The sequence below is a fragment of the Ammospiza caudacuta genome, chromosome 3 (genome assembly GCF_027887145.1).
Source record: "Ammospiza caudacuta isolate bAmmCau1 chromosome 3, bAmmCau1.pri, whole genome shotgun sequence".
Classification (NCBI taxonomy): Eukaryota; Metazoa; Chordata; class Aves; order Passeriformes; family Passerellidae; genus Ammospiza; species Ammospiza caudacuta.
Genome location: NC_080595.1, coordinates 77,477,658 through 77,503,972, shown reverse-complemented (window position 1 = coordinate 77,503,972; position 26,315 = coordinate 77,477,658). Strand labels below are relative to the sequence as shown.

General features: G+C 44.9%; 1 protein-coding gene across 1 annotated transcript in view; it reads right to left on the bottom strand.

The window, feature by feature from the left end:
• Nucleotides 1-18,061, bottom strand: part of LOC131555459 (protein LYRIC-like) — a 31,060-nt gene extending 12,999 nt beyond the window's left edge. Inside the window, exons 1-6 of the mRNA XM_058801498.1 lie at nucleotides 17,759-18,061; nucleotides 6,912-6,971; nucleotides 5,627-5,717; nucleotides 3,191-3,259; nucleotides 1,118-1,333; nucleotides 149-223 (exon numbers count right to left, since the gene is read on the bottom strand). Coding sequence (XP_058657481.1) covers nucleotides 149-223; nucleotides 1,118-1,333; nucleotides 3,191-3,259; nucleotides 5,627-5,717; nucleotides 6,912-6,971; nucleotides 17,759-18,061 — 814 coding nt within the window. The remainder of the gene's footprint in view (nucleotides 1-148; nucleotides 224-1,117; nucleotides 1,334-3,190; nucleotides 3,260-5,626; nucleotides 5,718-6,911; nucleotides 6,972-17,758) is intronic.
• Between the last annotated feature and the right edge of the window lie 8,254 nt (nucleotides 18,062-26,315).

Sequence of the window (26,315 nt, the reverse complement as noted above, 5' to 3'; positions counted from 1 at the left end):
CAGATGCAAGAAGCTATGCAAGGGAGAGTGACTAATGAGACGTGGCTCCAGGGGAGACGACTCATGTATGATCAATGAGAGCTCTTTTCAGCCAAGCAGCTAAGAAAGTGATAGAGGAATTCAGACAGAAGTACAAGAGGCCACTCACCTAAATCCCTGGAGAGATCTGACAATGTCCCAAAGGTCACAGGGCAGGATTTTACATCTGCAATATCCCATGTTCCTGAATTTAAAATGAAAACAAAATCTCATGTCATGTTCATAGTTCCTACCTTTTGCTCCCAAGCTCATTACAGCCCTTCCATGTTCTCTTCATTCCAAGCCTACACCCACTGCTGTTGCTGGACAAGCCTCCAGCAAGAAGAAATCACCTTTATGGACAGGGAGAGTCCAGCCCCATCACCACATTCACCTTCTCAGACTTTCAACATGCATGTCACACCAGCATGGCACTTCTCTGGACTAAAATTCCTCACTCATCTGAACTGCTGCCCCCTTTCTCCACTGCTGGCAAAGTTCTCATCATGTATTGGAATTTGGCCTTTTGAAAGCATTAGAGTAAAAATGGTGCTAATGTCCTCCCCCACCAACCCTGTACTTGGCAAGAAAAGGACTCTAGCAGAGAAGGCAACTCACATGAGGGCAACCTAAGAGCATTTTCTGACTCATCAGAGTACTGGATTACTGCTGCTGAAGGTGAGTCATCATGTGGCCTTATATACCATTCAGTTCAACCACCATGCTCAATAATCACTGAGAATGTAGTCAAAATCAAATGCTTTCAGTTTAGGAATATCCTGCCTTTTCCTTTTTTGAAATACATGGATATACCCTGCAGCCTAACTCTGACCATGTGTGAGCATCCTCAGAAGGCAAGGCTTTGGTTGTAAAAGACACAAATAGTACCTGTGGGTAGAAAACAACTTGCACCCAGCAGGTAGTCTGCAACACAAGGGATTCCTGCCATAAGGACCCCTCTTTTCACATTGCTGGGAAATAAAGGGTCCTAGGAGGGTGGACAACACTGTGTGTGCAGGATGAATGTCAGTGGGGCTTCAGCAAGGACACAGCAATTTGCGAAGCTTCACCTCAGCAATACTGGAATGTCAACACTCACCTACATTGGAGAAAACATCATCTTCTAATCTGGAGGTTGCCAATTCTTCCCGTAGAGCTCCTGAGCCCTTCAGCACAGTCCCACACTCTGCCTTGGCAAAGAAAGCACCTTTTCCACCACCACCAGTGTCCTCTGTGAGCGGCCACACTGCTCTCTTCTCATCCCAGTCAAAGGCTGGCTCAGCCACTGAGCTACCCAGAGATGCTCTGCTGGGGTCTTCTCGGGAACAAACATTACCACAGATCATTGTTATTCTTAGTTACAAGGAAGAGTTTGTTCAAGAGAGAAAACAGAACAAAGCCTGATCTAAACCCATCAGACTCTCTCCAACTGAAATTATTTACAGACATGGTGGCAGTGAAACACAGCTCCTGGGACGGGACACTGAAGTGGAGAAAAGGAAGGCCAATGTGAGAAGGACAGCACCACAGTGGCCTTGGGCATCCCTCCCTGGAGGGGAGGCTCAAAGCCTCCAGAGTCCTGCTGGGGGCCCAGAGCAGTGAAGGGAGAAAAAGAGAACAGCTGGACCTCCAAGAAAAAAGAAAGGAAACTTCTTGGATGTTGGTCATTCAAGGCTGCTACAGAAATCAGTGCAGGCATATGAATATTTTAAAAAATGACAGTTATCTCCAACATTTTTGTTCCAAAGGACTCCTCAAGAGTTTCATGACTCCAGCCTTCAGAATAGCTCCATTTTCTGGAGCTCTGGTGAGGAGGAGACCACCAACTGCTGACACCAACTCCACCTTCACATCCCTTAATGGTGATGCTGCTGTTTCTCCCCTGCCAGGGAACAGCAGCCAGCACTCGGCAGGGTTAGCGCTTCTTCCTGGATCAGATCTCACTACCCTGGAAATGCCCATGCCAGCATGATCAGGGGGTCAGCATACTGCACAGCCCAGGCTGCAGGACTGCACCAAAGACTTCTGGTGCTTCAAATGAGACTTGGTGAACTGAGCTCCCTTTCCTGGGTCAGCAAAGCCCTTAACACCTGAACGACCTTAGGGTTAATCCCTATGGGGTTCTGCAGATGGAGCTGGCACCATTGATGTCAAGAGGTCAACTTACATGAAGATGAAATGTGGACCCACTCACTTTGCTGGAGAAAAAGTGGAGACCTCAGCACCTCCAGCCTCCAAAGACCCTTGATAAACCCAGAGTTAAAAATCTAAACTCTTGATATTTAACTGTATATAACCCAAATGATAGATAAAGTGGTCCCAAGGTGTCTGCATATTTTTCTATTGAAATTTCCTGTTCCCTTACCCTTCAATTTTAATAGAGCACCTGAGAGCACTTTAAGAGCCTTACTGCAAACAGTGCACTCTCAGACATATATCCAGCTACTTCTCCTAATCCACTTACGTCCCTCCAATATCCAAACTCCTATCTTAGCTTCTAAATTACTCTAATATTATAAACCTAAAGTTATTTTGATCATTTTATCACAGATAATGAAAATACTTCCAAATGTCTTAATTCCATGATCTGCTTTCATATAGTGGTTATTACATATAACATGATTAGCAGACGTGTATAGGCATAAGTGCACAGCAGACACCCTGAAATCCCCAGAAAAAAAAGGTGGAGTGAGCACCAAGTGTTGTGTCATTTTATCTCATTAGGATAAGAGTATATTCTTTTTACAGTTCTTTAGTCTGGGCAATCCTGGACTAAAGAACCTGTTTGGAACTGAGAAAATTATTTGTGTTTTTAAACATCCAATATCCGAATTCCATCCAATTTTCCATATCAGAAAACTTCTGTCAAGCCATGCAAAAACAACAAGCCCACATGACACCAAGCCTTCCGCAGATCTACCATCTAAGCGACATCTGCTTTCCAAGTCCTGTGGGTAATGCTGTGTGCTCTGCTGTGTGTTTTAATGAGAGCATGGAGTAAAAGGCAAGCTCCAAGTAAAAGCTCCCAAAGCTGTTTTTTCTTAAGTAAATAGCCTCAGTAAGTGCCTGGATTTTGCTGCCAAGTGATGAAGAGAGCAAACAGACACTGGGCTGTGGGGAGGGGTAAGCAGCCCAGCCAGATCAGGTGCGTAAATTGAGCCTGTACATTTACCTTTTTGTTTCAGCCTTTCCTTCCTTAAGTGTCTCTTTTCACGGCTGCTGATCTTGGTCTGCCAAACTCCTGCAACAGAGAGCAAAGTTCATTTTTAAGCTATCAAACAACTTTCTTCATTGCCTTTACTGCTCAGCACCAAGGTAAATAGCCATCTGAAAGTTTCTGATGCTGGCTGTAAAAGAGGCATCAGATCTTGTGCAGCATGTCTCCTGTGTGCAGCCTTTGCTCCCTCTGCAGAGATGTGTTACATAAGAAATCCCCATCACAGACCTGTCTGTTGTGTCCTGACCCATGTAACTGCACATATTCTTCTGTCCCGTGTGTCAGCCTGATGTGACACCCATTCCCTTGGGGGAGGTGTCACAGCAGAGCATGTGACACCTTATATGTCTCACAGTGGGGAGAAGTTAATGTAAATCTTAACCATTAAATAAGGCTTCTATTTACTGGGCTCCATATCCCTAAGACCTGTCCTACAATGTGGACACTCTCTCCCACTAATCTGGTTTACATGCACATTCATTCCCACCTGTGGGGCCACATCCTGTCTCCATCCATGCCCTCCATGGCCCAAGAAGTCAGAGGAGGTGCTGGCAAAAATGGTTAACGAAGAAAAAAACACAGCCCTGGAGCTGACCAAAACACTTCCTTTCTCTGAAGCATCCCTGAAGAGCACATGAAGCATTCTTGAAAAACACATGAAACAGTTCAGCTGGCTCATCCATTCAAAAAATTACAGTTCCATTTGCAGGAAGCCTCTGCTGTGTCCCCTCCTCCCCCAGCAGCCTCACAGGCCCCACGAAGGACTCTGGTCCAACAGCAGTGAGGGCTTCTCTCGCTCTCACCACCACACTAATCACAGTGTAATCTTTTAAGCCCAGAAAAGCTTAGAATTTGTTGTTTTCAGTGCAGCCCTTGGTGGGGGGAGGCAGAGAGGGGCTCATGGGATGTAATGTATTTTCCAGTGAATTCTAGCTGCCTGAGCCTTGCTGGCCTCTGCCAGATTTCTCTGCAGATCTGCTTGAAACAAAGGTCTTGGCTCTGCTCACAGGCGTGCTACAAGCTGGCTGTGAATTGCCCCAGCACCTTTACCAGCCTCAGTCATGGGCACAATAGTGTGCTGCTCCATCTGTGCATCAGCATGGCAGAGGCCACAGGATTAGGGGAAGGACCCCCTGACCACTGGGCCTCTGACCACTTCAGAGATCCCTCCTCACCTGCAGATTTGCCCTCCCTGTGTACACAGTCAGGACTTGGAGAGTGGGGCAGGAAACATTTCATTCTCTGGCCCATGTCTGAGACCGAAATGTTGTGGTTTATGCCTTAAAAATGTTTATGAAGGACTTTTGCCCTTTATAAGAAAAGTGCATAATGAAACTGCACCCCCAAAGCCCTCCCTGGATGGGCCTCCTGACTGAAACCCCAAACTGTGAGTTAAACCCATAGGACAAGTTGAGATAAGGAAAGTGACACTATTGTTCAGAGCATCTGGAAGAGCACCCCTGGCCCAGCCCAGCACATGCTTTGAGGTGGAGGCCACAGTCCCAGGTTTATCAGCTGCCAAGCTCACACAGACCCTGCAGCAAAGGGGAGAGGAGGAAAGGGTCTGGGTGTGTGGCACAGCCTCTGGCCAGTGAGTGCTCATCCTCTGCTGGGCACACCAGCTCAGCTGTGGGGCCCCTTCACCCAGGACAGCCACATTCAAGGGACATCTATGTGAGGGACAGCAGAGAGGGTGTCATGGCCCATCAAAGGCCCCTCCCAAAGAGCCCTCAGACCCTGCACCAGAGCACTGCATGTAATGCAAGAGATCCACAGTACTGCAAGGGACAGTGTCAAACCTGCCCCCCTCAGGGGAGGGACATGGCCATTCCCACCTGCCCAAATGTATATTAATCTATGGGATTCCAAGCTTTAAGGCAGGGGACCACCAAGAAGAACAGATGGAGGGAAACAACGAGGCATCCTTGGAACCCATGGAGGGGTGATACGTTTCTAATCTTTGTCACTCTCCCTGTTCCCTCAGACACCTCATTTTCTATTTTTCTTTCTTTCTTTTCTCTTTCTTTCTTTTTGCCTCTTTTACTATTAAATGAAATATATCAAGTTTTTTTATATCAACATCTAAGTTTGTTTGGTTTGAATCACATTTTTTGGGTATATTCAAATCTTCCAGGGTTTGATCCATTTTATTCAAGGAGAGTTTAAAAAGTTCCCTTTACACCTCTGTAATTAAACCAGATCACAACAGCACCTGTCCACGTAGCTACACATAGGAAGGAGCAGGTGATAAAATAACTCTCAAACTGGCAGCTTTCCCCACTAACACAGAACTCTAGAATAGTGGAGAAAGCCTCCCTTTTGACATATTTCATCCCATGTTATTATTTGGTAATATGCATCAGATAACAGAAGAATCAGATCTTTTGTTACCTTCTTCCTCTTGCAGTTTGTCTTTTTCCACAGAAAGCAGATCTTTTGGCACTTCCTTTTCTGAGCACTGGGTTTTCCTCTTCTTCTTAGGCTGCAGTATGGAGGAGATATAGAGCAGCAAGATAAAACAAGTATTTGTTATGTTTCATCCAGAAGAAAAAAAGAGTCAGGGCAATAGTTGTGAAATGGATACAACCCATGATACTCAGAGAGAGTAGAGGGTTGCTGGAGTCTTTTCAGTATGTGCAAAAGTCTTCCTGAGCAGATTTTATTGTAAATTCCAAACCAATAAATGCTATTGCTTTGGACCTACAAATCTTAATTTATCTGCTAGATTAGAAAGTTCACATTTTTCAGGTACCTGCTCTGTAGTAAGATTTGCATTAATTCTTCCTAAATTCTAATGTTCTTCCTCTGAAGGAGGAAAGTCTAAAGTATTTACCCCCTTTAAAATCAGGAATGCAGTAATCAAGAGTTAGGACCCTGCCAATGCTTAACAAAAAAACCCCAGCCCCACCTTCCCCCCCCACACTTCAAACCATGGAACAGCCTATTTTTAATGAAGGTATCTGCAGTTTGCACTAATCTGAAAGGGCACAGGAGTAACTGAGGCCATTTGCATACAGCTTGATGAAATGGTAGCACTAACCCTAAACCATAAATTTTAAATGTTCTAGTTTAAACAGTGGCTCTTGATTTGTCCAAGGTTTGAAACCCCTGCCAGAAAATACAGTTCCCTGCCCAGGCTCAGGAGCTGCTCCTCACTTAGAGTCACAAAATCACAGAATGGTTTGGAAGTGACCTTAAAGTCCATCCAGTTCCAACCCCCCTGCCACCTTCCACTAGCCCAGGCTGCTCAGAGCCCCATCCAGCCTGGCCTAGAACACCGTCAGGGACAGGGCAGGCAGCTTCTCTGGGCAACTTGGAACTTGCTGTAAAGCCTTGGAGGCTCTTTAAAGCATTAGCCTCTTCTTCCCTACCAGTACAAGTGCTCAATGCCCAAGGTAAAACCCTTATACAGACCCAAGGAAATGTCCCTGTCAGAGCTGGAATGGAAATACCGGAGATTCCAGCACCCACTTCTGGGCTTGGATGATGAGACCATCCCCCTTGTGGTGACAGTGACAAACTTTACAGTGTGGTTGTGCCAGAAAATTACATGGTCATATATTCCTGCATCATCTGCAGCAAACCAAGGAAGAACAAACTATCTCAAAAAAGGAACATTCTTAAAACAACTGTCTCTTAAAAGACAGTATGTAAACTCTAAAACTCTTGCTGGTACCTTGAGGAGCTTTTTCTCTCTGATGTTGACTGATGTGATAAGATGGCCATTCACTGGAACCTAGGAAGAGGATAATAACAAAATGCATTATAGTACATATACATGTGTGTGTATGTGTAAATAAATATAAAAATATATTTATTTCAATACCTTTCTATAATACATTTAATAGTCTGAAAGATACAGCTAAGTAACCCCCTGTACAAATCTGGGCTAGAATTTGTGGCCTTGTTCCAACTGGAGTAATTTATTCCAAATTAATTAGTGTATGCTAAGCCTTTATGAATGTAAATCCAGAAACTCCACAAAGACTTATTCCAAAGCAGACATATTTGTGGTTTATCATAAGATTTGTCTAGGATCAAAGTTGTTTTTCAAATAGGGTAAGCCTGTCTTAAAGAAACAGCATAGACATGAGAGGGCTTATTTTAATATTCTTATTTTTAATTCTTGTTTACCAGTTGGGGTGGGCCTTATGTTCCCTCTCAAGTCTATCTGACCAACTAAAAGAATAGATTTTATCCTACCTAGATCCAGTAAAGTAAACAAGAAATGTTTAAGGACTTTTCAAATTATAGTCTAACTAATGTCTCAGCTGTCTCAGAATTCCCTGGGAATTGCCAGCCACAGCTACAGGGATGGAAGGCTGTAAATCTGCAGCTGAGACAGCAAGGGCCACTGCACACTATGCAGAGCCAGCAGCATCCAAGACAAGGCTGAAGCTCCCTCCACAGGTGCCTCTGGCACACAGAGCAGCTCCTTGCTGGATGTAAGGCACTTCTCTGACTTATGCAGGTTGCTCTCCCTGTGCAATGCACCTGCTGCTCAGCCCTGCCCAGGCTTCCTTCACCATCAGACCTGTTGGGCTGCCCAGCCAAACCCACATCTCCCAGAAGGGAGCCTGACTCAGGCAGTCACCCAAATCCCTGATCCATCCTCTGCCTCCTCTGCTGGGGACAAGGGGGTCCCTGGCACATGAGGGCAGCCCTGCCTGGATCCAAATCCTGTTGAATTCAGGGGCCCAGTCCCCTTGGGGAAGGGAAGGCAGCTGATGCTTCCTCCTGCCTCCTCCCTCTCCCCACTCTCACAGGTCATCTCTGTCCCTGAGATGGGGCCATGACTAGTTAGCAGCAGATAAAATCCTGTGGGTGACTGCCCATGTCTCTCCCCAGCAGACCCAGTGGGGCTGTGTCGCAGATATCTTTTGTGAAAATCGTTTTCTTTAGGATTTTTTCCCTTCTGAGAAGCTGAGGCCTCAGACACAAAATGTAAACAATGGTTATCTGCTGCTGTGGAATGCATCAAGTGGATTTTTGATTGGGCCATCTTGAATGTTTACAATTAATGGCCAACCACAGACCAGATAGCTTGGACTCTCTGTCCAGGCCACAGATCTTTGTTATTCATTGTTTTCTCTTCTTAGCTTAGCTAGCCTTCTGAGGAAACCTTTCTTTCTATTCTTTTTAGTATAGTTATAATGTAATACAGATATATCATAAAATAATAAATCAAGCCTTCTGAACGTGAAGTCAACATTCCCGTCTCTTCCCTCATCCAAGAACCCCTGTGACCACTGTCACTGTCTGAATCCTTCAGACTCTTAATAGTCATCTCTTTGATATTTTGAGGATTTTAGAGCCATTTTTCACAAGTCTCAGAAAGGTCTGGTTTGAAGTGCATGACAGGCACCTGTATGCTGGCAAATGCTTCATCCCTGGAGGTGTTTGCTTGGAATTCCAGACCAGCTACAAACCCATGGTGGACACAGACCCAGCAGGCTGGTGTTCATCCCAAGTTCCACAATGATTAGGAAAGGAAGCCCCAAAATGGTGGAATTTGCACACAAACAATACTGATTCAGGGTCTTCCAGTAAAACATCACAGCAGCAGGAGGCAAAACCCTGCCTGTTATATCAGTAATTCCACCAGCTTCACATTACAAGCTTAAGCCAAAATCTCCTCCGTCTCCCTCGGCTGTCAAACGCAAACAATAGAATTGTTTACAATTATGTTATTCTGAACATTAGTAAAATAATTACTTCTCTGTTAAAACCCAGCAACATTTGTCAGTAGCTAGCAAGGCTGTCTTGTTTTTTCCCATGGGCACTCTCTTCTAAGCCTCTCAGGTTCATTTACTAGAGGCACTCCATAAATCCCACCACAAAGCAAATAATTTTCCATCTCCTGCTCTGCTCAAGGGAAAAATTCCACTCTACCTGCAGCAGGGAGGGAAGCAGCTTCTCACATAAAATGTGGGATATAAAATACAAAACCAGGGGCATTTTGGTGAAAATTTGAACCATGTAGATATGGAAAATCTTGAGTTTATATTATTCTTTCTTTCTCAGCATATATTTCTGTCCAATTAAATATGTGAAAATACAGATGGATCTTGTCTCAGAAGACAACAATTCCTATGCAATATAGAATCCTGGGGGAATGACTTTCAATCATACAACAGCACTTCAGGAAAACTGAATTTTATCGGATGAATGCAAGAAAAGATGACTGAGGGAAGTCAAACAACATGTAAGTGAAATATTCCTTCCTGGTGTCATCAAACCCTGGTGATTTTCCTGTTTTTCCCATAATGAAATCTTCACTGTTTTCTAAAAGCTTTGCAAATGGACCTCCCAAGTGAAGGCACTTTGAGCAAGACTGCCACCATGGGCACAGAAATAGCAACACCAGCTTAGGAGGCAAGGAGGAGGATGCTTTACTGCCGTCTTTCAGAAACACAGAGATGAGAGGATAAGAGACAGCCCACCTCCTGTTAGACTCTCTTTATATCAAGATGCTTCTGCAAGCACGAGGGACTGCAGGCAGAGACAAGGAAATGTCAGGATTAAGGACATGAAAGTGCCTTCCTCCCCAGGCCGTGTGAGCGAGCACAGCCTGAGGCTGTACAGGGCCCTCACACAGGCAGGCAGAATCCAGAAGGAAAATGCTGAGTGCAATAACAGATCAGGGAAGATGCAAACGATATTGGCTCTGACAGACTTGTCTCAGCTGGGGCAGGATCACGTTCCTGGACCTTCTCTCTATAAATGACAACAAGCAAGGAGCTGGAAAATTGCAGCACTTGGTTTTAGTGCTTTGCCAACCTGACTGCTGCGTACTTTTACCAGACAAGCACAACTTTTGCTACTGAAATGCTATTTCACCTGCTAGACAAACGTCCCCCTGTCTCTCCATCACTGACTAAGAGGTTAAATATATACTGTTGACAGTCATTTACTATGTCCCAGGGATCTTCATGATGACTGAGTGGCTATTCAGCCCTAAGTGCCCACCTGGGACTCCTCAACCTTGTTGCATCCCTCCTAACAAGCAGCTGAGTGCAAAAAAATGCCAAACCTGACCACTGACTGATGCTCAGCAAATGTCCCACCACTGTGGTGATGCTTTTTTCTAACCTGAAATATCTCTTGCTTCTCTGCCATCCTTCAGTAATGCCAGCAACTCCCTTTCTTTCATCACCAAGAATTTTTACTGAGTTCTATTTCCTTTCAGTGGAAATGTATTATGTCAGCCTGACCTTTTGTATTAAATCCTGCCCTTATCCAACCCTTTTTCAGGCAGTAAGCTGGCTGTGTGGCTGAGGAACCCCTTTCTTTCCTTTTGAAGCCCTTAGGGTAGGGGATTAGTCATGCCTCTTTATCGTGCCATTTGGCCACTATGAAAAGGAAAAAGGAATTTTCATTATTTTATTTCATTTAACCTAATGCAATCATTAAAGAGAAATTAATATTGTCAGGAGAATTTTTTCCTTAATGAAAAATGTCGTTTTGTATGGGGAAAACACATCTAAATCCACCACATTAAATGACTATATTAAGTCATAAGTGCAATTCCAAATACATTAAATATATGCAGAGAAAAAGAATCAGGAATTTTAGTGGAATCAGACTTAGCATATTAATTTCTACTCACATTCTATGGAACAATAGAAAGATTATTTTTAGTTCATGGCCATTTGGTTCGTGACCCAGTGGAACAGGATTTCCCCCCCCACCCCCTGCATTTTTTTCCTTTTTCTATGTAACTTAAGGTTATATTTCTGATGATAGTTCTGAACCTAGCAATTTCTGATTCTCTTGAGCTAGTGTTTAATTTATTTCATTCTTTTAATATAGTTCTACATAAAGTCACAAAGGAAGGAGGCAAAGTGATACAACTCCAAGTACTAAATAATGCTGAGTTTAGTATATAAGCCTTGTATTCAAAGTCATAAAGCTGTACATCTAGAAACTTAACCTTTATGCATTTTAATAGTTTTGCTAGACTAGTCATTTTTATAAAACCCAACACCTTTGTGTCTATCAGATCAGGCTGCCTGCTTTCACATCTCAGTGCCACCAACTGGTTAGAGGAGTAATTAAAAATTGTGTGAATATCACCTTCAGGTTCACTAACTACCCTTTGTCCCTCTTGGGAAAGGTGCTTAAAATTGCCCTCCTGAGGAAGGCATGGAAAAGTTTGCCCAGTAGAGGGATACTAGGACAAAATAAACTCAGCCTATGAAACCCAAAGGGAGCTATTATATGCTTCCTGATTGGAAATCAGGAAATTCATTTAAGAACATGAATAAAGATTCAGAAAATTGTTCTCAGCTACCACTTTCAGAAAACTCAAATTAAGTGGGTTGGACACTGGAAATGAAAGGAAGCAAAGCTACCCCATTCTGGCAGGGGGTCTGTGAACACAAAACCATTTCCAGATTTAAGAAGTACTTCAATTAAATTGTTTCATAGTGCTCAATTCCAGTGAAAAAAACTGGAGTTTTTTTTTCACTTTGTTACAACACATGAAAAATGTCATGGATGTAGGCCAAAAGGCAATATTGGTATGACAAAAGTAACACCAACACGCATTAAATTAAAATGTTAAGGGAGGGAGTGGGAGAAAAGAACAAAAAGGACTTTCTAAGCAGGGAAATAAATAATCTCCCTTAAACATGCTCTGTTACAACTGAACAAAGTATGACTGCACTTTTCAGCTTTCCCAGTAGATCTTCAACAAGCTGAAAAGTGAGCAGGAAGGCTTCATCCCTCTCAGCATCCTCTGGAAGATCTGATCCTTGCTCCCTACACTCCATGCTCTGAGTCAGATTGCTCACAGCACCACTTGCAGTTCACTGCTGGCTCTCTGCAGGTGGGTTCTTGTCTCCAGTGCACAGAAGCAGGGGCTGGACCACAGGGAGAGCAAACCTAAGTGCTGCTGCTGCTGCTGCTGCAGCCAGACACGGCTTGCATTTCTCCATCCACGGACAGCGAGCCATCGGCAAGACAAACGTGTTGGGAAACAAAGCAGGGCTGGCTTTCATTAACTCTGACTCATAAATGGAAGCAGACATCCTGGCCAGCCTGGCTTTGCCACATGGTCTCGTCCTGATAATGGACTTTGCTCTGGGAGACCAATTCCCTAAACCAATGGGAACCAGGTGAATGGGAAAAGACAAGCCTGCATTTGTCAGAGGAGAAAGGATGGGGTTTAGGCAGAGGCCATCAGAGAAACAGGAAAGTAGCAGCTTCAAAGAAAATCACTCATTCTAACAGCTAGAGAAAGGATAACAAAATGGCAATTTCTGCTCAGGTAAAAATGGAAAGCCAAAAAAAACATTGGGTTTGTTAGCAAAGGAAACTGAGTGGCTCTCCATGCATGGCAGAAGGACATAAAGGATCTTCTTTGGGACATGGCTGCTCACAACGCTACAAAGACATGTCTGCAAAGGGGAGGGAAAAGAGAGCAGAATCCTGGGTTTTGATCAATACCGTAAGTACTAATAATTTTATTGTTAATAGCTGTTATTGATATATAGTAACACAAAGTTTTCCCTGGCAAAATCATTTAAAATCACAGACAAACATGTTCCCAGTAGGAAAAAAGAGTCTGTTGGAAAGGAAAATTATATGGGAAACACATGCAACGAACAGACAGAACTAAATAGAACTACACACTAGGAATATGTGAAATTTTCCCTTTCCCTTAAGGCACCTAATGTAGAAAAGAAAGGGGCAGTTCTCCCATCAAATGGATATTCCAAGAACCTTGTGGAAAAGGATCTGGGCCATCAGCACAGAAAACCCACTCATCTGCACATATTCCCAGGGATGGAGTTGCCCATAGGAACCCCTTGAGCACAAACACAGGTTGATAACAAGGAGTGGGAGCCAGGACTGCATATGTATGTAGCCATTCACATCCAAAAGCATCTGCACAAGAAAATTTAGGGAAACATCCTTAAGATGATGCTGCCTGCATTACATGTCCTCCAGCTGGCCAGCCTTCCCTGGACACATGAGAAGCCACACAGCAGCCAAAAACACAATCACACATGACACATACCTGCCTCAGTTCAGCTGCCCTCGTCATCGGGGGAAAAAATATATCTGGGGAAAGAGTTTCTGCAGCATGAGTAGATTAAAACTACTGTTGTGAGGAGAGATGAAGAAATCAGTTTCCTGGCATCTTCTATTCTGATTAATTAGAGATCCATCTCAACAAGGGATAAAGGTTCCATTTTAAGGAGGCAATTACCAAACTCCAACACCTTCCAGAATGCTTCAAAAATCAATGCTCATCCAAGACAGCTGTATAAAATTAATTGTGCAAGTGTGTTGCATTGGCATGAAAAATACTGTGTAACCTGAAAGGGTAAAAGAAAACTTCTATTTGCTATTTGTGAAACTCTGGAGCTGAAGGGATGGATATGAAGTTCTGGTACTGTTAAGCAATCCTGCAAGATGCAAAAAGTATCTCCAGTTTATAAAGACACTTCAGAAAAGCAGAAAGCTTTCTTTTGGAATGTATAAGATGGTGCATATTTTTAGAAGCTTTTTAAGGAAGATGATGTCACTGCATTTGTAAAAAATGTTCTCCTTTACAACTGATCAATTCGCAGAACAGCCCAAAAACTTTGAATAAACACAAACCACCCAACTCAACAACTGCCATTCAGATCAGCTGGCTTACAGCAAGTCTCATTAGCAATTTCCCAAAATTAAGGAAAAGGCAATTCTGAAAAAGACTAAACACACTCAGTATAATTTCTAGATTTTTTTTTTTTGTGTGTATGGCTGTGTGACAACAGCCAGAATGTAACTTTTTCTTCTATGCATAATGAGATCACATTCAAAATGTGTTTTTGTGATTGTGTGGAGGCCATGTATCCATTGGAACAAAGTGGTGGGTGAGAGGCTGGACATGACACAGCCATGTGCTCTCACAGCTCAGAAAGCCAAGTTTGTCCTGGGCAGCACCCAAAGCACCAGGGGAGGGGATTCTGCCCCTCTGCTCTGCTGAGACCCCACCTGCAGTGCTGCATCCAGCCCTGGGGCCCCAGCACAGGGAGGACATGGACCTGTTGGAGTGAGTCCAGAGGAGGCCAGCAAATCGATCAGAGGGATGGAGAGCCGCTGCTATGAGGAAAGTCTCAGAGAACTGGGGTTGTTCAGCTTGCAAAAGAGACAACTTCAGGGTGATTATCCTGGTTCTGGACAGGACAGGGTTAATTTTTTGCAGAAGCTGTCAGGTGGTGTGACCAGGACTCGGGAGCCCTTTCTATCCCACCTTACAGTCATGACCAGGGGTGCCAGAGGAAGGGACTCTCTTTTGGGGAGAAGGGGCTCCTTCCAGTCTGGTATTGTCTATTGTCAAGGGGCTTCTGTGTAAATAATTTCTTTTCTTGTAGCCTCTGTCATTAGTATTACTCCTGTTCCTGTTTGTTTTCTTATCTGGTTGCTGTTTCCAGTAGATTGATCTTATGTCAGTTTATGATCTTTACCTTTTGTGCCTCCAAGTCTCAAGTCCATCCCACGGCAGATGGGAGGGGAAAAGCAGCGGAGCAGGAGGGAGGAGCACGTGGTTTTAGGGAATCTTGGCGGGCACACTAAATTGGGCACTACCATTCCTAAACCACGACAGTGATCCAACTGAGGCCTTCCTCCACCTGAAGGGAACTTCAAGGGAACATAGGGCAGAACTATTTACAAGAGCATGTAGTAAGAGGACAAGGGGGAATGAGTTCAAATTGGAAGAGAGGAGCTTTAGATTAGATATTTAGAAGTTGTTCTTTACCATGAGTGTGGTGAGGCACTGGAACAGGTTGCCCAGGGAAGTGGTGGGTGCCCCATCCCTGCAGGTGTTCAAGGACAGACTGGACGGAGCTCTGAGCAACCTGGTCTAGTGAAAGGTGTTCCTACCCATGGCAAGGGAGTTGGAACCAGATGATCTTCAAGGTCCCCTTCCAACCCAAACCATTCCATGATTCTATGAAAGTTTGTTCAACAGACTGATTTCACAAGAGCTGTTGAAGCCACCCAGTCTGGGTCTAACAGGGCACTGTGGCTCCTGGACATTTGCTATGGGGAGCAGGGACACACAAAGGGATGAAGATCAGTCCTACACCATACTGCAGCCAAGAAAGAGCAGATTTCATGGGAAGGCAACCTGACAGCCTACCCCTGGGGCAGCAACTGGGAATCACTGGCAAACATGCATTCCCAAACTGAAAAAATAATTAACCACCTAGGTTCTTTTAATTAAGATCTTGACTTATCCACCACTCCAGGAAATGCAGATGTTTGGCCGCTGGGATGTATCAACACACCTGAGCACTGGAGGCAATTTGTTTCTTGTTTTTTTCATATCTCAGCAGGCAGCAGAGAGGGGGTCCCATCCTGCACACCCCATCTTATCACATTGGCCATGTGTATGAATGGGAGACTTTGTTATTAATGACACCTCTGCTGCTGCTTTGGTGGAGATTTTCATATGCAAATTTCAGCATATCAAAGGTGTTTGGCTGTTCTGGCATCCTCCCATCAGCTAAGTGCCAAAGCAGTGCAGCGTTTTACACTTAAGTAAGGAGATACAGTTTTTGCCCCAAGGATATGATGTTCCAAAGGCAGAGAGAATCTGATGGGAAATGACAAGGAGCAGTGGAGAAGGCACATGGGGAAAAGCAAACAAAAGAGACAAACAAATAAAGGAAAGGGCACAGTACTGTCATGGGAGGACAAGCCTTCGTTTTTCTTTTCAGTATGCAAGATATTTTCTCTGGGTTATCTATCTTTAGGATCTTTTAAGTTATTTTTCTTGATCATCCTCTTCTCATCCTCCACCTCCTCAGGACCATGTTTTCCATACTCTCCACAATAATCAGTGGGTCTCATACAGAAGATGATGCTACTGTGTAAATGCAACTGCTAGAACCCAGTCCCTAAAGAGTAGGGATTGCTCAGCACTGGAAAAGATGAGATTAATGGCAGAAACTGCACATGACTGTAAACAAATTTATCCCTTCAGTTTATCCCTCCTCCTCTTTGGTTTCTGTTACTTAGGCCTGTGAGATGCAGCATCTCTGACTAGAAGGTATCTATTCAAATCAATGCCTTCAGCTTGAACTAATAACCCTGCCACCATCACAGCACCTGGACTGTCTCTGACACATTTCTGTTCATGAAGAACAAAACCACTTATTTTATAGAGCACATTTAAAAAATCCCTGCAAATTCATTTTGCTTGTCTTTTTCCCAACTGAGACTTAGGAGATATTAGTAACAGATTAAACAATAAAGTGGGTGTCTCCCCTTCCTGTCCCACACTGCCTCCAGTATTGGTGGCTCTGGAAAATTTTCATTTGTTCTGCAGGCAATTCAAGTTATCTGGTATTGATGATTATAAAGGTATGATAAAATTGTTACTGAAATCCTTCTTCACCCCTTGACACTGGCAGCTCTATTCAGATTGCTTTTGGATTTAATTGTTCTTTACTAATTCAGGGGTACTTGTGCTGCCAGGTCAAGATTCTGCTCTGACTGATGAAAAAAAAATGCCCTAAAATGGAATAGTTATTTAAAATATAACTATAATACAACTAAAAGCTAAAGCTTCCATGACAAAATAATAAACCCTTGAAAACTAGCGTTACAATGGAAAGCCTGACACATTTCTGTTCCTGAGGAACAAACCCACTTATTTTATAGCACACTTAGAAAAAATCCTGCAAATACATTTTGTTTGTCTTGCTCAGAAATGAGACCTAGGAGACAACAGTAACAGATTAAAATGTTAAAAAAGCTCGATGCATTAATTTTAAGTACATACTTGTGTTTGGTAAGTTATTCTGTTACCTTTACTTTCCATATTGCAGTGCCTCAGTGAAATTGTTTTCTGTAATTTACACTGAGATTTTCTGCTACATACAGCTTACAGTGTGTCAAAGCAACAGTCATGACAATGTCATACAGAAACTTCAACACTGCATCAAATCAAACTCACAGCACGTATTCAACAGGGTGGCCATGGTCATCAGCTCACAGCCAGGTATTCATGCTGCAACAAGAGAGCTTTGATTTGGAGTAAATACACACAATTAGCACATTGTATTAACACCGTAGTATGGATACTATTCGTGTATATTCCTTCTTAACATGATGGACATTAACTGGAGTTTTCTCAATTCCCTGCAAAGAAAATCAATCTCAAATGGAGCTGTGCTGTCAGACAGAACGGCGGATGAAAGGCCGGTGCCAGCACCCCCAGCCAGGTGCTCGGGCAACCTGCTGCCCTGCACTGTCATCTTGATGGCACCACAGGGTTCAGCGGGGAATGCTGAGCCCCTCACCCCTGAATCCCACCGAGAGGTTCGGGACGGTGCGTCCAGGGCGGGACGGGATGGGATGGGACGAGACAGGGTGAGATGGGATGGCAGCAGCCCGGCGGGGCCGGACGCAGAGAGTGCAGGACTGTTCTCTGCCCTGAGAAGGTGCGGGGAGGGAAGAGGGAAGGATGCTCGTCCCGTCCCGGGGAGCCGGCCAGGCGCGACCCCGCACTAACCTTACCTGCGCCGTGCGCCTTTGTTCCTCCGGCTGCCGCGCCGGCAGCGCCCCGGCCGCCCGGCCGCCGGCCCCCGCGGGGCCATCCCCCTCCTCCTCCTCCTCCTCTTCCTCCTCCTCCTCCTCCTGCGCCTCCCCGGCGCTGCGGCGGCGGGGGGGTCCCGGCACGGCCCCTCGGTCCCGCAGCCCCCGCAGGACGAGCAGCGCGGCCGCGGCGGCCGCCAGCACCAGCACCGGCCAGAGCAGCGCCAGCAGCCGCCCCGGCAGCTCCCCCGCGCCCAGCGCCATCCGCGCCGCCGGCCCCAGCATGGCCGCGCCGCCCCCGCCGGGGATGCTCTGCTCGCTCCGCTCCCAAAGTTGGTGCCGGAGCCGCGCTCGCCGCCGCCGCCCCGAGCGGCACCAGCGCGGCCGCGGAGCAGGCGGGGGACCGGCCGGGCGGTGCGGGGGGGGCGGGGGGCGCGGACGCGTCGGTGCTTACGGGAGCCTCGCGGCGAAGGGCGGGGGCGCCGTGCGGGGGGCGGGAGTGGGACCCCGGGCGCGGCCGATCCCTGCTGCGGGGCAGGAAGAGGTTAATGCACGGATTGGGTCTCCCCTGTGCAAGGATGAGAGTGCTACGCGATGAAAGGTGAAGGCGATGCGATTGGAAGCAGCAGCGCTGGTTTGAGAGCAGATGTTTGGCCGGCGATTGGGGTATGCGGGGATGCTCACAAGTGATGCTTTTCTGCAAAATTCCCCGGTCTAGACGGAGCAGTGTTTTGGGATGTACTTGTGTTGTCAGGCAGCGCTACAAACATGTCGTTATCGAGCACCATCGCTGTGATGATGACAGGCGCTGCCATGTAACGCAGCGCGAGATGCGCTCTCATCTCCCAGAAGCAGCGTCTCACCGCCGCCAGCCGAGCGGAGCGGAGCGCCTCCAACCGCAGACCCCTCTGCCGTGCTCGATGGAAAATGTCTACAGCCACCTGATGAATAAGTGCAGATGATGCTCTCTGAAAGTATTTTTTTTTCAAAGTCACCGAGTTTCTTTTAAAGAGGAAAGCTGAGTTTTGCCGTGGTCAGTCTAGGGGGACAGCCTCTGAGCAATTAATAAACGTTGAATAGCAGTGAAGGGAAGGAGTGAGCTCCTCGTTCTCTCAGCATGGTTGTGTCTTGCACCTGGCACAAACACAGAGGGACTTACCAGGGGCCATAACTACCAAAAAAAAACCCAACCCCAACCCTCTCCCCCAAAGAACCCCCCCCCCCCCCAAATCCCCACAAACGTATTTAACTAAAGCAGCATAAAAAGTCATGTTTGTAGTAAACCCAGCACAGAGAAAAGGCTGGTAAGGGAATGGCTTTGATCTGTCATTGTTTATTTCACACCCAGCAGGGACTGCTCTCTCTTGAGCGTGGATCCAAGTGCTGGAGCTCAAACTGAAACCCACTGAAAAGATAGCAATGGGGAAGGCTCATTATCCATCCTTCCATTGGATCACCCACTCTTCAGGGATTAAAGATTTATTTTTCCCACGTCCCGGGCTGAATTACAGTTAATCCTAAAGGAGTCTGGGTTTTGAAAGCACAATAAGGTGTTTATAGCACTCTAGAAATTTCCAGATGAAATACAGGAGACTTGTGAATAAAATGATATGTTAAATGGCCTTATGGGGAGAAGAAGGTTTTGGGAGGGAGGGAGGGAGGGAGGGAGAAATGCTTAATATACAGGAGGGAGCTGTGGGGGTATGGTGGTGCTTCAAATACAGTTGTTGGGATAGGAAGCTTCTGCTTAAACACGGATCACGCAAGTTATCATTTGCTGTCTGTATCTCACACTGCCTATCTTCTAAAATTCAGCACTGAATAATCTTGTGGTTTAAAACCTCAGGAATGTGAGTCTTTCTGTTCCTAGGCCTGATACTGATGTTTTCTGAGAATATGTCTATCTTGCACCCATCTGGAGCCCTGAGTTGATAACTGAGTTATCATGTGCTAATGCCAGAGAGGGGGACTTCCTCCATAGTTAAAAATCGCAGTTAGGTGGTTAGTACAGATACTTGTATTTTGTTTTTTTCCTTATCTTGATTTTTATTTTTTTCCCTTCTTTATTTCTCTGTAAAATGAAGATACATCTCTTCAGGTCTGAGCTGTTAAAATGCATACAATCTATATCTCAGCTCATACATAAATTCACTACTTTCAGCTCATCTAAAGTAGTTTGTTTTTCTTTTCCTGGGAAACATAAGCTGAAAGACATTTCAGGAGTCAGCATTGCTTAATTGAGTATGAGATTACTGCTTTGCACCATTCCTTTCTATTTCTTTTTTTTTTTCTTCAATAGAGGCAATTACTGTGGCTGGCCTCTAATGGCATTTATTTAAAAAGATAAACATCATCATATTAGACCTTTTTTTTCCTAGTATTATTACAGGCTCATTTGGCAGCATATCTCTTACATTATTGCTCTATGAAAATAGCACAAATTATTATCATGTCATGTTTTATGGAAAGACTGAAATTTTATTGCAAACACAAGCAGATATTTTTCCATTTATGTGTGACATGAGCTAATTGCAAATGTCAGATAGGGAATTGTTCTCCCTTCATACCTGGACAGAAAGTTCAATAATTAGGGGCTGGAACCACCTATCTGTTGTAGATCAAAATGTGGTGGATTTCCACTGACAAAATAGTGCAGACACTAATGCCTGATGGCCCCTGGTCAAACCTGTCTGCTTCTGTGCTGAGTTTGTTATTCAGGGTGCTGAAATTATGAAGGTAGGCTTTGGGAAGTTTTCTGGAGAAAAATCCAGTTTTATTAATATTTAAATATTTCATGAAAGCTGTTTGATTTTGACAAAACCATATGGCAACTGAAAAAAAAGGCCAAAATATTGGTTTGGGCAGTTTTCATGGTAAAGGCAAAGCAGAGTATTCTAGCTGAAATTAAAGCATTATTTTTATTTCTATTTTCTATTGAAACATTTTAAAATGAAATGTACTAAAAAATGAAGAAATTACATTATTTTTAATACCATTTCACAGATATTATAAGGTTCTGACCTGATGTATTAACAGACTTAAGGATTCTCCTACAAAAGCCAAGAGAAATGCCCTACCCTGACACTGCTCATGTTTAATCAAGAGCAACAGACATGATAGAAAAATTAGGGATTTCAAAGAAGTCAGAGATATAGAGAGGAAGCTTTTAAACTGCCCCAGCAAAACCATCTTTTGAGGTCCCATCAAAACCATCTTTTGAGGGGCAGTGAGGAGACCTGTTTAATCAGACTCCCTAACCTTGAGGAGTTCAGCAAGCTGCATCTGGAAGAAGGCAGGGAGTTTGTTTCCAAGCAGCTGCTCAGAAATCCCTGGGTCAGGGCAGAGCAGGAGCTGTGTCTGCCCTTGGAGGAGCCCTTGGTGCTGACCAGGCTGTTCAGAACAGACACTTCTTGTAGGATCACAGGGCTTTGCCTTCCCCTCTCTGAGCCTCGGGAATTTGGAAAACAGGATACTGGGTGGAAAACAGTAGGGGTTTGCACCCATTTGAGTGCCATGGAGCACTCCTTGTGTTTCTGAGCCCACAGCTGGGAGAGGTTTTGGGGGGCACTGTGCAAACGTGGGCAGGAGGATGTTTGGACGTGGCTGAGATGAAAGCACAGGTCTTTGTTTCAGGCATTTGGGGGCAATGAGATGCTGAGTGAGGATGTGTCCCCCAGCAAGCTCCTGCTGCAGGCCCTGCTGTGGGCTGGGACCCTCCTGCTCTGCTGTAATGGAGATATTTACAGGCTGAGATGATCTCACACCCTAGTTGTTTACAGGTTTGAAAGGACATTTGCACCAAGTCCTGAGGCTCATCTGCTGATGTGTAGGGCATGTATTCATCACATATTTGCGTAATTTGCAAACTTCTCCCATTTTTTCTCCTGTCTGAAGCCCTGGAGCAGCAGTGACTTTCCCTGGACAGGTCTAAAGCTGATGAAGCACTGAGCTTGCTTAGCCTGTGGGTGAGGAAACTGAGGAAGGTGGTGGCTGCACGCCTGGCAGCAGCGTGACAATGACCAGTAATGAGAGAGGAGTGCTCCATCTGCTCAGACTATTCAGCTCTTTTGCACAGCTGCCCACGTGGCCAGGTATTTGCCATTAAATAAGATGATTAATTCCTTGACAAGTTGGTATCTGGCCTAGCAGTCCGGCATTTCCTTTCGGCATCTGTGGCTGCTTTGAGGAATGCAGCTTTATAGAATTTTACTAATTATCTAATAGCTTTTCAATCTCTTGTTTCAGTACAGGGAACTGCTGTTAATTAATTGCAGATCTTCAGCATACCATTCTTAACTGATTCCCCTAGTAAATATGTTTAACACTTGCCTCGGTTTCCTGTACATGATTCATTCAGTTGGTAAGTGATCCATCTTTGTTTGCTGTCAAAGTCTTTGAGCTGGAAGAAGACTTTAATCATGTTACTTGGCTTTCCTGAATAGAGAGAAGCAATGGAGTCAAAAAAGCACGCAATGGTAACGCAGTCAAAGAAAGACCATGGCCTGGGTTTCTTTCACCAATAAAAAAGCTTCAATTTCCCTTTCATTTTCATAAAGAACATACTGGAAGCATCTATTCAGCCAAAGACATGAAACTAAAACAAAGAAACAAAAAACATCTGAAAGGAGGAAAGAAGGCACTTTCCCAGCTTATGCATTAATTAAGACCAGTCAAAGAAAGCGGCTTCAAAGGAAGGAGGAAGCCAGTGGTAAGCACGGCTGCAACTGCTTTAATGGGCTATAGCAATGACATGCATGGCAGGCAGAGCCAGAGCAGGCATCAATGCTGCAGTGGCAGTTCAAAGGCGACAGAGAAAATGTTGGAGGCAGAACTGAAGTTGCTGAATAGTAAAATTGTTTCACTAGCAGATTTGTCAGCCACACTGTGGGACAAAGGAACTTGTTTAGCAGAACACATCATCTTGAGAACCGTAAACACTGCTGGTTTAAAGATAAAATCAAAGGCCTTGAGAGCAAAGCAAAAGTAGACATAAAAGTATGCATAACTGGCTTTCCTGGAGGTGAAGAGGTTTGCATCCCTGTCAAACAATTCAGAAAGGAGCTGTTAAGTGCCCCGGGTCACTCGCACCCTGAGCACCCATTCTTCCCCTGGGTGGAAGCCTGTGCAGAGCTGCCTGAATATACAGCAGGATTGGTAGGTTTTTTGCACATCTCAGTGGTGATCTGGGAGTCTAGCAGGGGAAAAAAAAAAAAAGCTGAATGCAACTTACAACGTACTATTATAAATATTTTATACAAGTAATAACTGTATTTGTTTAGAGGCAAAAGACAGGGCTTTATTATGTTCTTTCCATGCATATTTATTCTCTGTGCTTTTCAGCCTGTGTCCCACATCCAGCTGTCTGGGAAACCAGCTGGTAATTTGCTGTTTCTTTTGACAAACACTTCAAGCTCATGCTTTAAAGACTTCCTAGGTCTCTTCATCAGCAACCAGCAGCACGTGTGCAATTTTGCAGGAACATGATGTCTACAGAGAAGTCTCCAAATTAAGATGTCTCTCCTTGCTTTAATCCAAACTGGCACACGACACAGTGAGCATGCAGTAAATGAGTGATGACACACAGTTTATTGCTATCAAAACCAGCATTCTGAGAGATGCAGCTGACACACTGGAGGGAGGGCATCACTGCCCTCAGGGAAGTTTTAGTGTCAAAAATGTCTGAATACACATCCACTGGTAAAAGTGTGGCTACCCTGCAGTGTTGAGGCAGTTTCCCATTCTCATGAGATCTGGGTATTAAAGGCATGGCTGTCCCTGGATGTGCTCAGATAAGCTTCGCATCTGAAGAGGATCTTCCACTTTGATCTGGAGATGTGGAGGTCTGAAAAATGTACCACATCCACCACATCCTCCATGGTTTCTTCTCATGTTTAGTCATCCTCCACGTGAAAAAAACCTTCATCTTGTTGCTAATTTAATGTTATCAAGCTCTGGTTTCCCACCACTGCTTTCTGTGACTTGCTCTGACAGCGATATCATTCTCCTGTTCCTCCTGAGAAGGTGCTTCAGTGTCACATCTATGTTACCTCTTAGACTCACTTCTGATAAACAAAAAATATTAAAACTGTATTTCTCACCAAAAGGCATTTCCAACAGGTCTCATGTTGGTTTTGGAGTCTCTTATTTTGCGCATTCCCTTGACATCCTTTTTCTGCATTGTCTTATGGAGAGGTAACATTCAGCCTTTGTAACTTATTAACTTCATCCTAGACACATGGTGTGGGACCATTTTAGCTCTCTTTTCCTCATCAGCATATGAGGGGCACCAGTGGAGCCGGCTGCTCGTGTTTTGTCTGCTTCCTAGCCAGTTTACTAATTTCCTTTAAATAAAATGTGACCCCAGATCCTTCAAAGGAGGAGTCACAGTGGAGGGCTGAGTCTCCACCATGGCTGGCAGTTGCCTGTGGATCCAGGGCACATAGGTTTGCTCCAACAAAGTCTCTGTCCTGTGAGCAGCCAGGCCACAGGGCTACACTAATCACAAAGAAAATTCTGGATCTGGGTTTTTAGTAGAAATCTCTATTAGCAACTAAGTCCTAAGGTTTTTCAAACTACCATTTTGTCTGGATCCCAAGACTGTGTCCCTGATTTGTGCCCCAAGGATCCAGACAATCAAGATTTGTTGGGTTTGTTGCCCTTCTGCTCAGTCTACGCAAAAAACCCCTCAGCCACTTGGGATAAACCCCACATTTATCATCTCCTTCCACAACCCAGGGTGCCAAGATTTCACCATAAGGCATGTGACAATGAAATAAATGGCACCAATGGTTTCCCTTTTTATAATTGCCATGGCAACTATATTGTAACTTTTCTGATAACATTTCATTTCTGGGGCTGCATCTCTCTCACAACATGGCATAATTTAGCACTCGGTGCCATCCCACCAGCCTGCCAGCCATACCATACAGCAACATGTAGTTGCAGCAGTGCTACTGGAGACTCCCATGCACATTGTTACTTGTTCTTCCAGATTTCTTCCCAGATAATGCAGCATTTTAGAAAGGAAGGCTGCATATTTAGTAGCTGTTTTTCAGGAGGGAGTACCTTGTAATTTTCTGAGTGTTTGTAGGAGTGTGTGCTTAAGCTAAGTTCAAATCCTTTAGCAGTTCCTTACACTTCATGTTCCTTTCATGTAATGTTGTTCTAAATTTAGGGTATTGAGCTTAAATTCACTGTATGAGACATCTCCACAAATGAGATGTGTCTTTTCTCAGCCTCCAAAAACTGTACTGCCTGCAGCTTACCGTGGTCATTAGATACCATGCAACACATGCTATTCAAACACACAAACCAGGAAAATAAGATCTGTTTACCTGGCATGGATCAGAGGCAGTCCTATTTTTAAATCCATCTCAGGAATGTGGGAAGCAAAGTGTTCCAGGAGGCAATCCAGGCTGGAAAATGTAGGCAGTCATGCCAAGGCTCAGTTTCTTTGTCTGAGTGGTGGTGCTGCTGCTGGGCAGAGCTGTTCTGGCCTCGGGACAGGCAGGAGAGGGCAGCTGAGGCAGGAGCAGGTGGCTCCATGTCCAGCTCCATCTCCCAGGTCTGTCCAGTGATGGCTGGATCCCAAGGTCTCCCTCCAGGAGGAGCTCACTTCCCTTCATGTCTTGCTCTCACCCAAGCCCTCTTGGTCAAAAACTCACAGCTACTTTTGCCTCCTGCTTTCAGCCCTCCTGTTTTCATTTGTAGTCCTGCTTCTGGCCCAAGGCTCACTCTGAAACCTCCTGAAGCCAGGAAAACTGGGAAAGGTCTTCAGCACCTTGACCTCTGTACAGCTCTCCTCCAATTAGCCTCAGGCTGCAGGCAGTACTGGGAGAAGGCAGCTCCCATTGAAAAAGGGCTTGGTGTGGATGGTAGGTCCTGTGGGAAAAACTCAGATCCTGGAAGGAAATTCTGGCCATCATTAAGTCAAAGGTCTCTGCTGACACTTCATCATGTTTCTATCTGAAATTGAATGATTTGCTGTTATAAACAAATTGTAAGATGATTAAATGAAGCAGAGGAGGAACACCAATATTAGCCACATTCTCAGTCTGCAAAAGGGATTTTCTACTTGTGTTCCTGGTATTTTCCATTTTATTTTTCAACTAGAAAACAAACCATGGTTTACATGACCTTTGGGGGCCACGTTCACTTCCCAGCTCTGCTGGGTAACACTGGTGAAGTCATTTCAGCTCAGGAGCTAATGGCTTTGCTTTCACATCCTTTATTTGCTTGTCTTCTCAGATAAGCATTCCCCGAACTTCACCAGCCCATGGTCTACCCAAGGCACACCACCCCTTGCTCTCCCTGTGAGCCTCAGTTTTAACTTCAGAAGTGCTGTGCCTCTGAGTAGCACTGGGGCAGGTTCAACAAGCCAGGGACTGGTGTGGCCAGCAGGGTCAGCTGGTGTGGCCAGGGGCGTGGGCTGGCATGGCCAGGGGGTGACATTTTGGTGCAGGAACTGTTGATGGTAGGATGGACACCTAAAGTCTTGGGGACAAGCACTTGGAGGAGCACTGGTGTCGTGCCAGCTGCG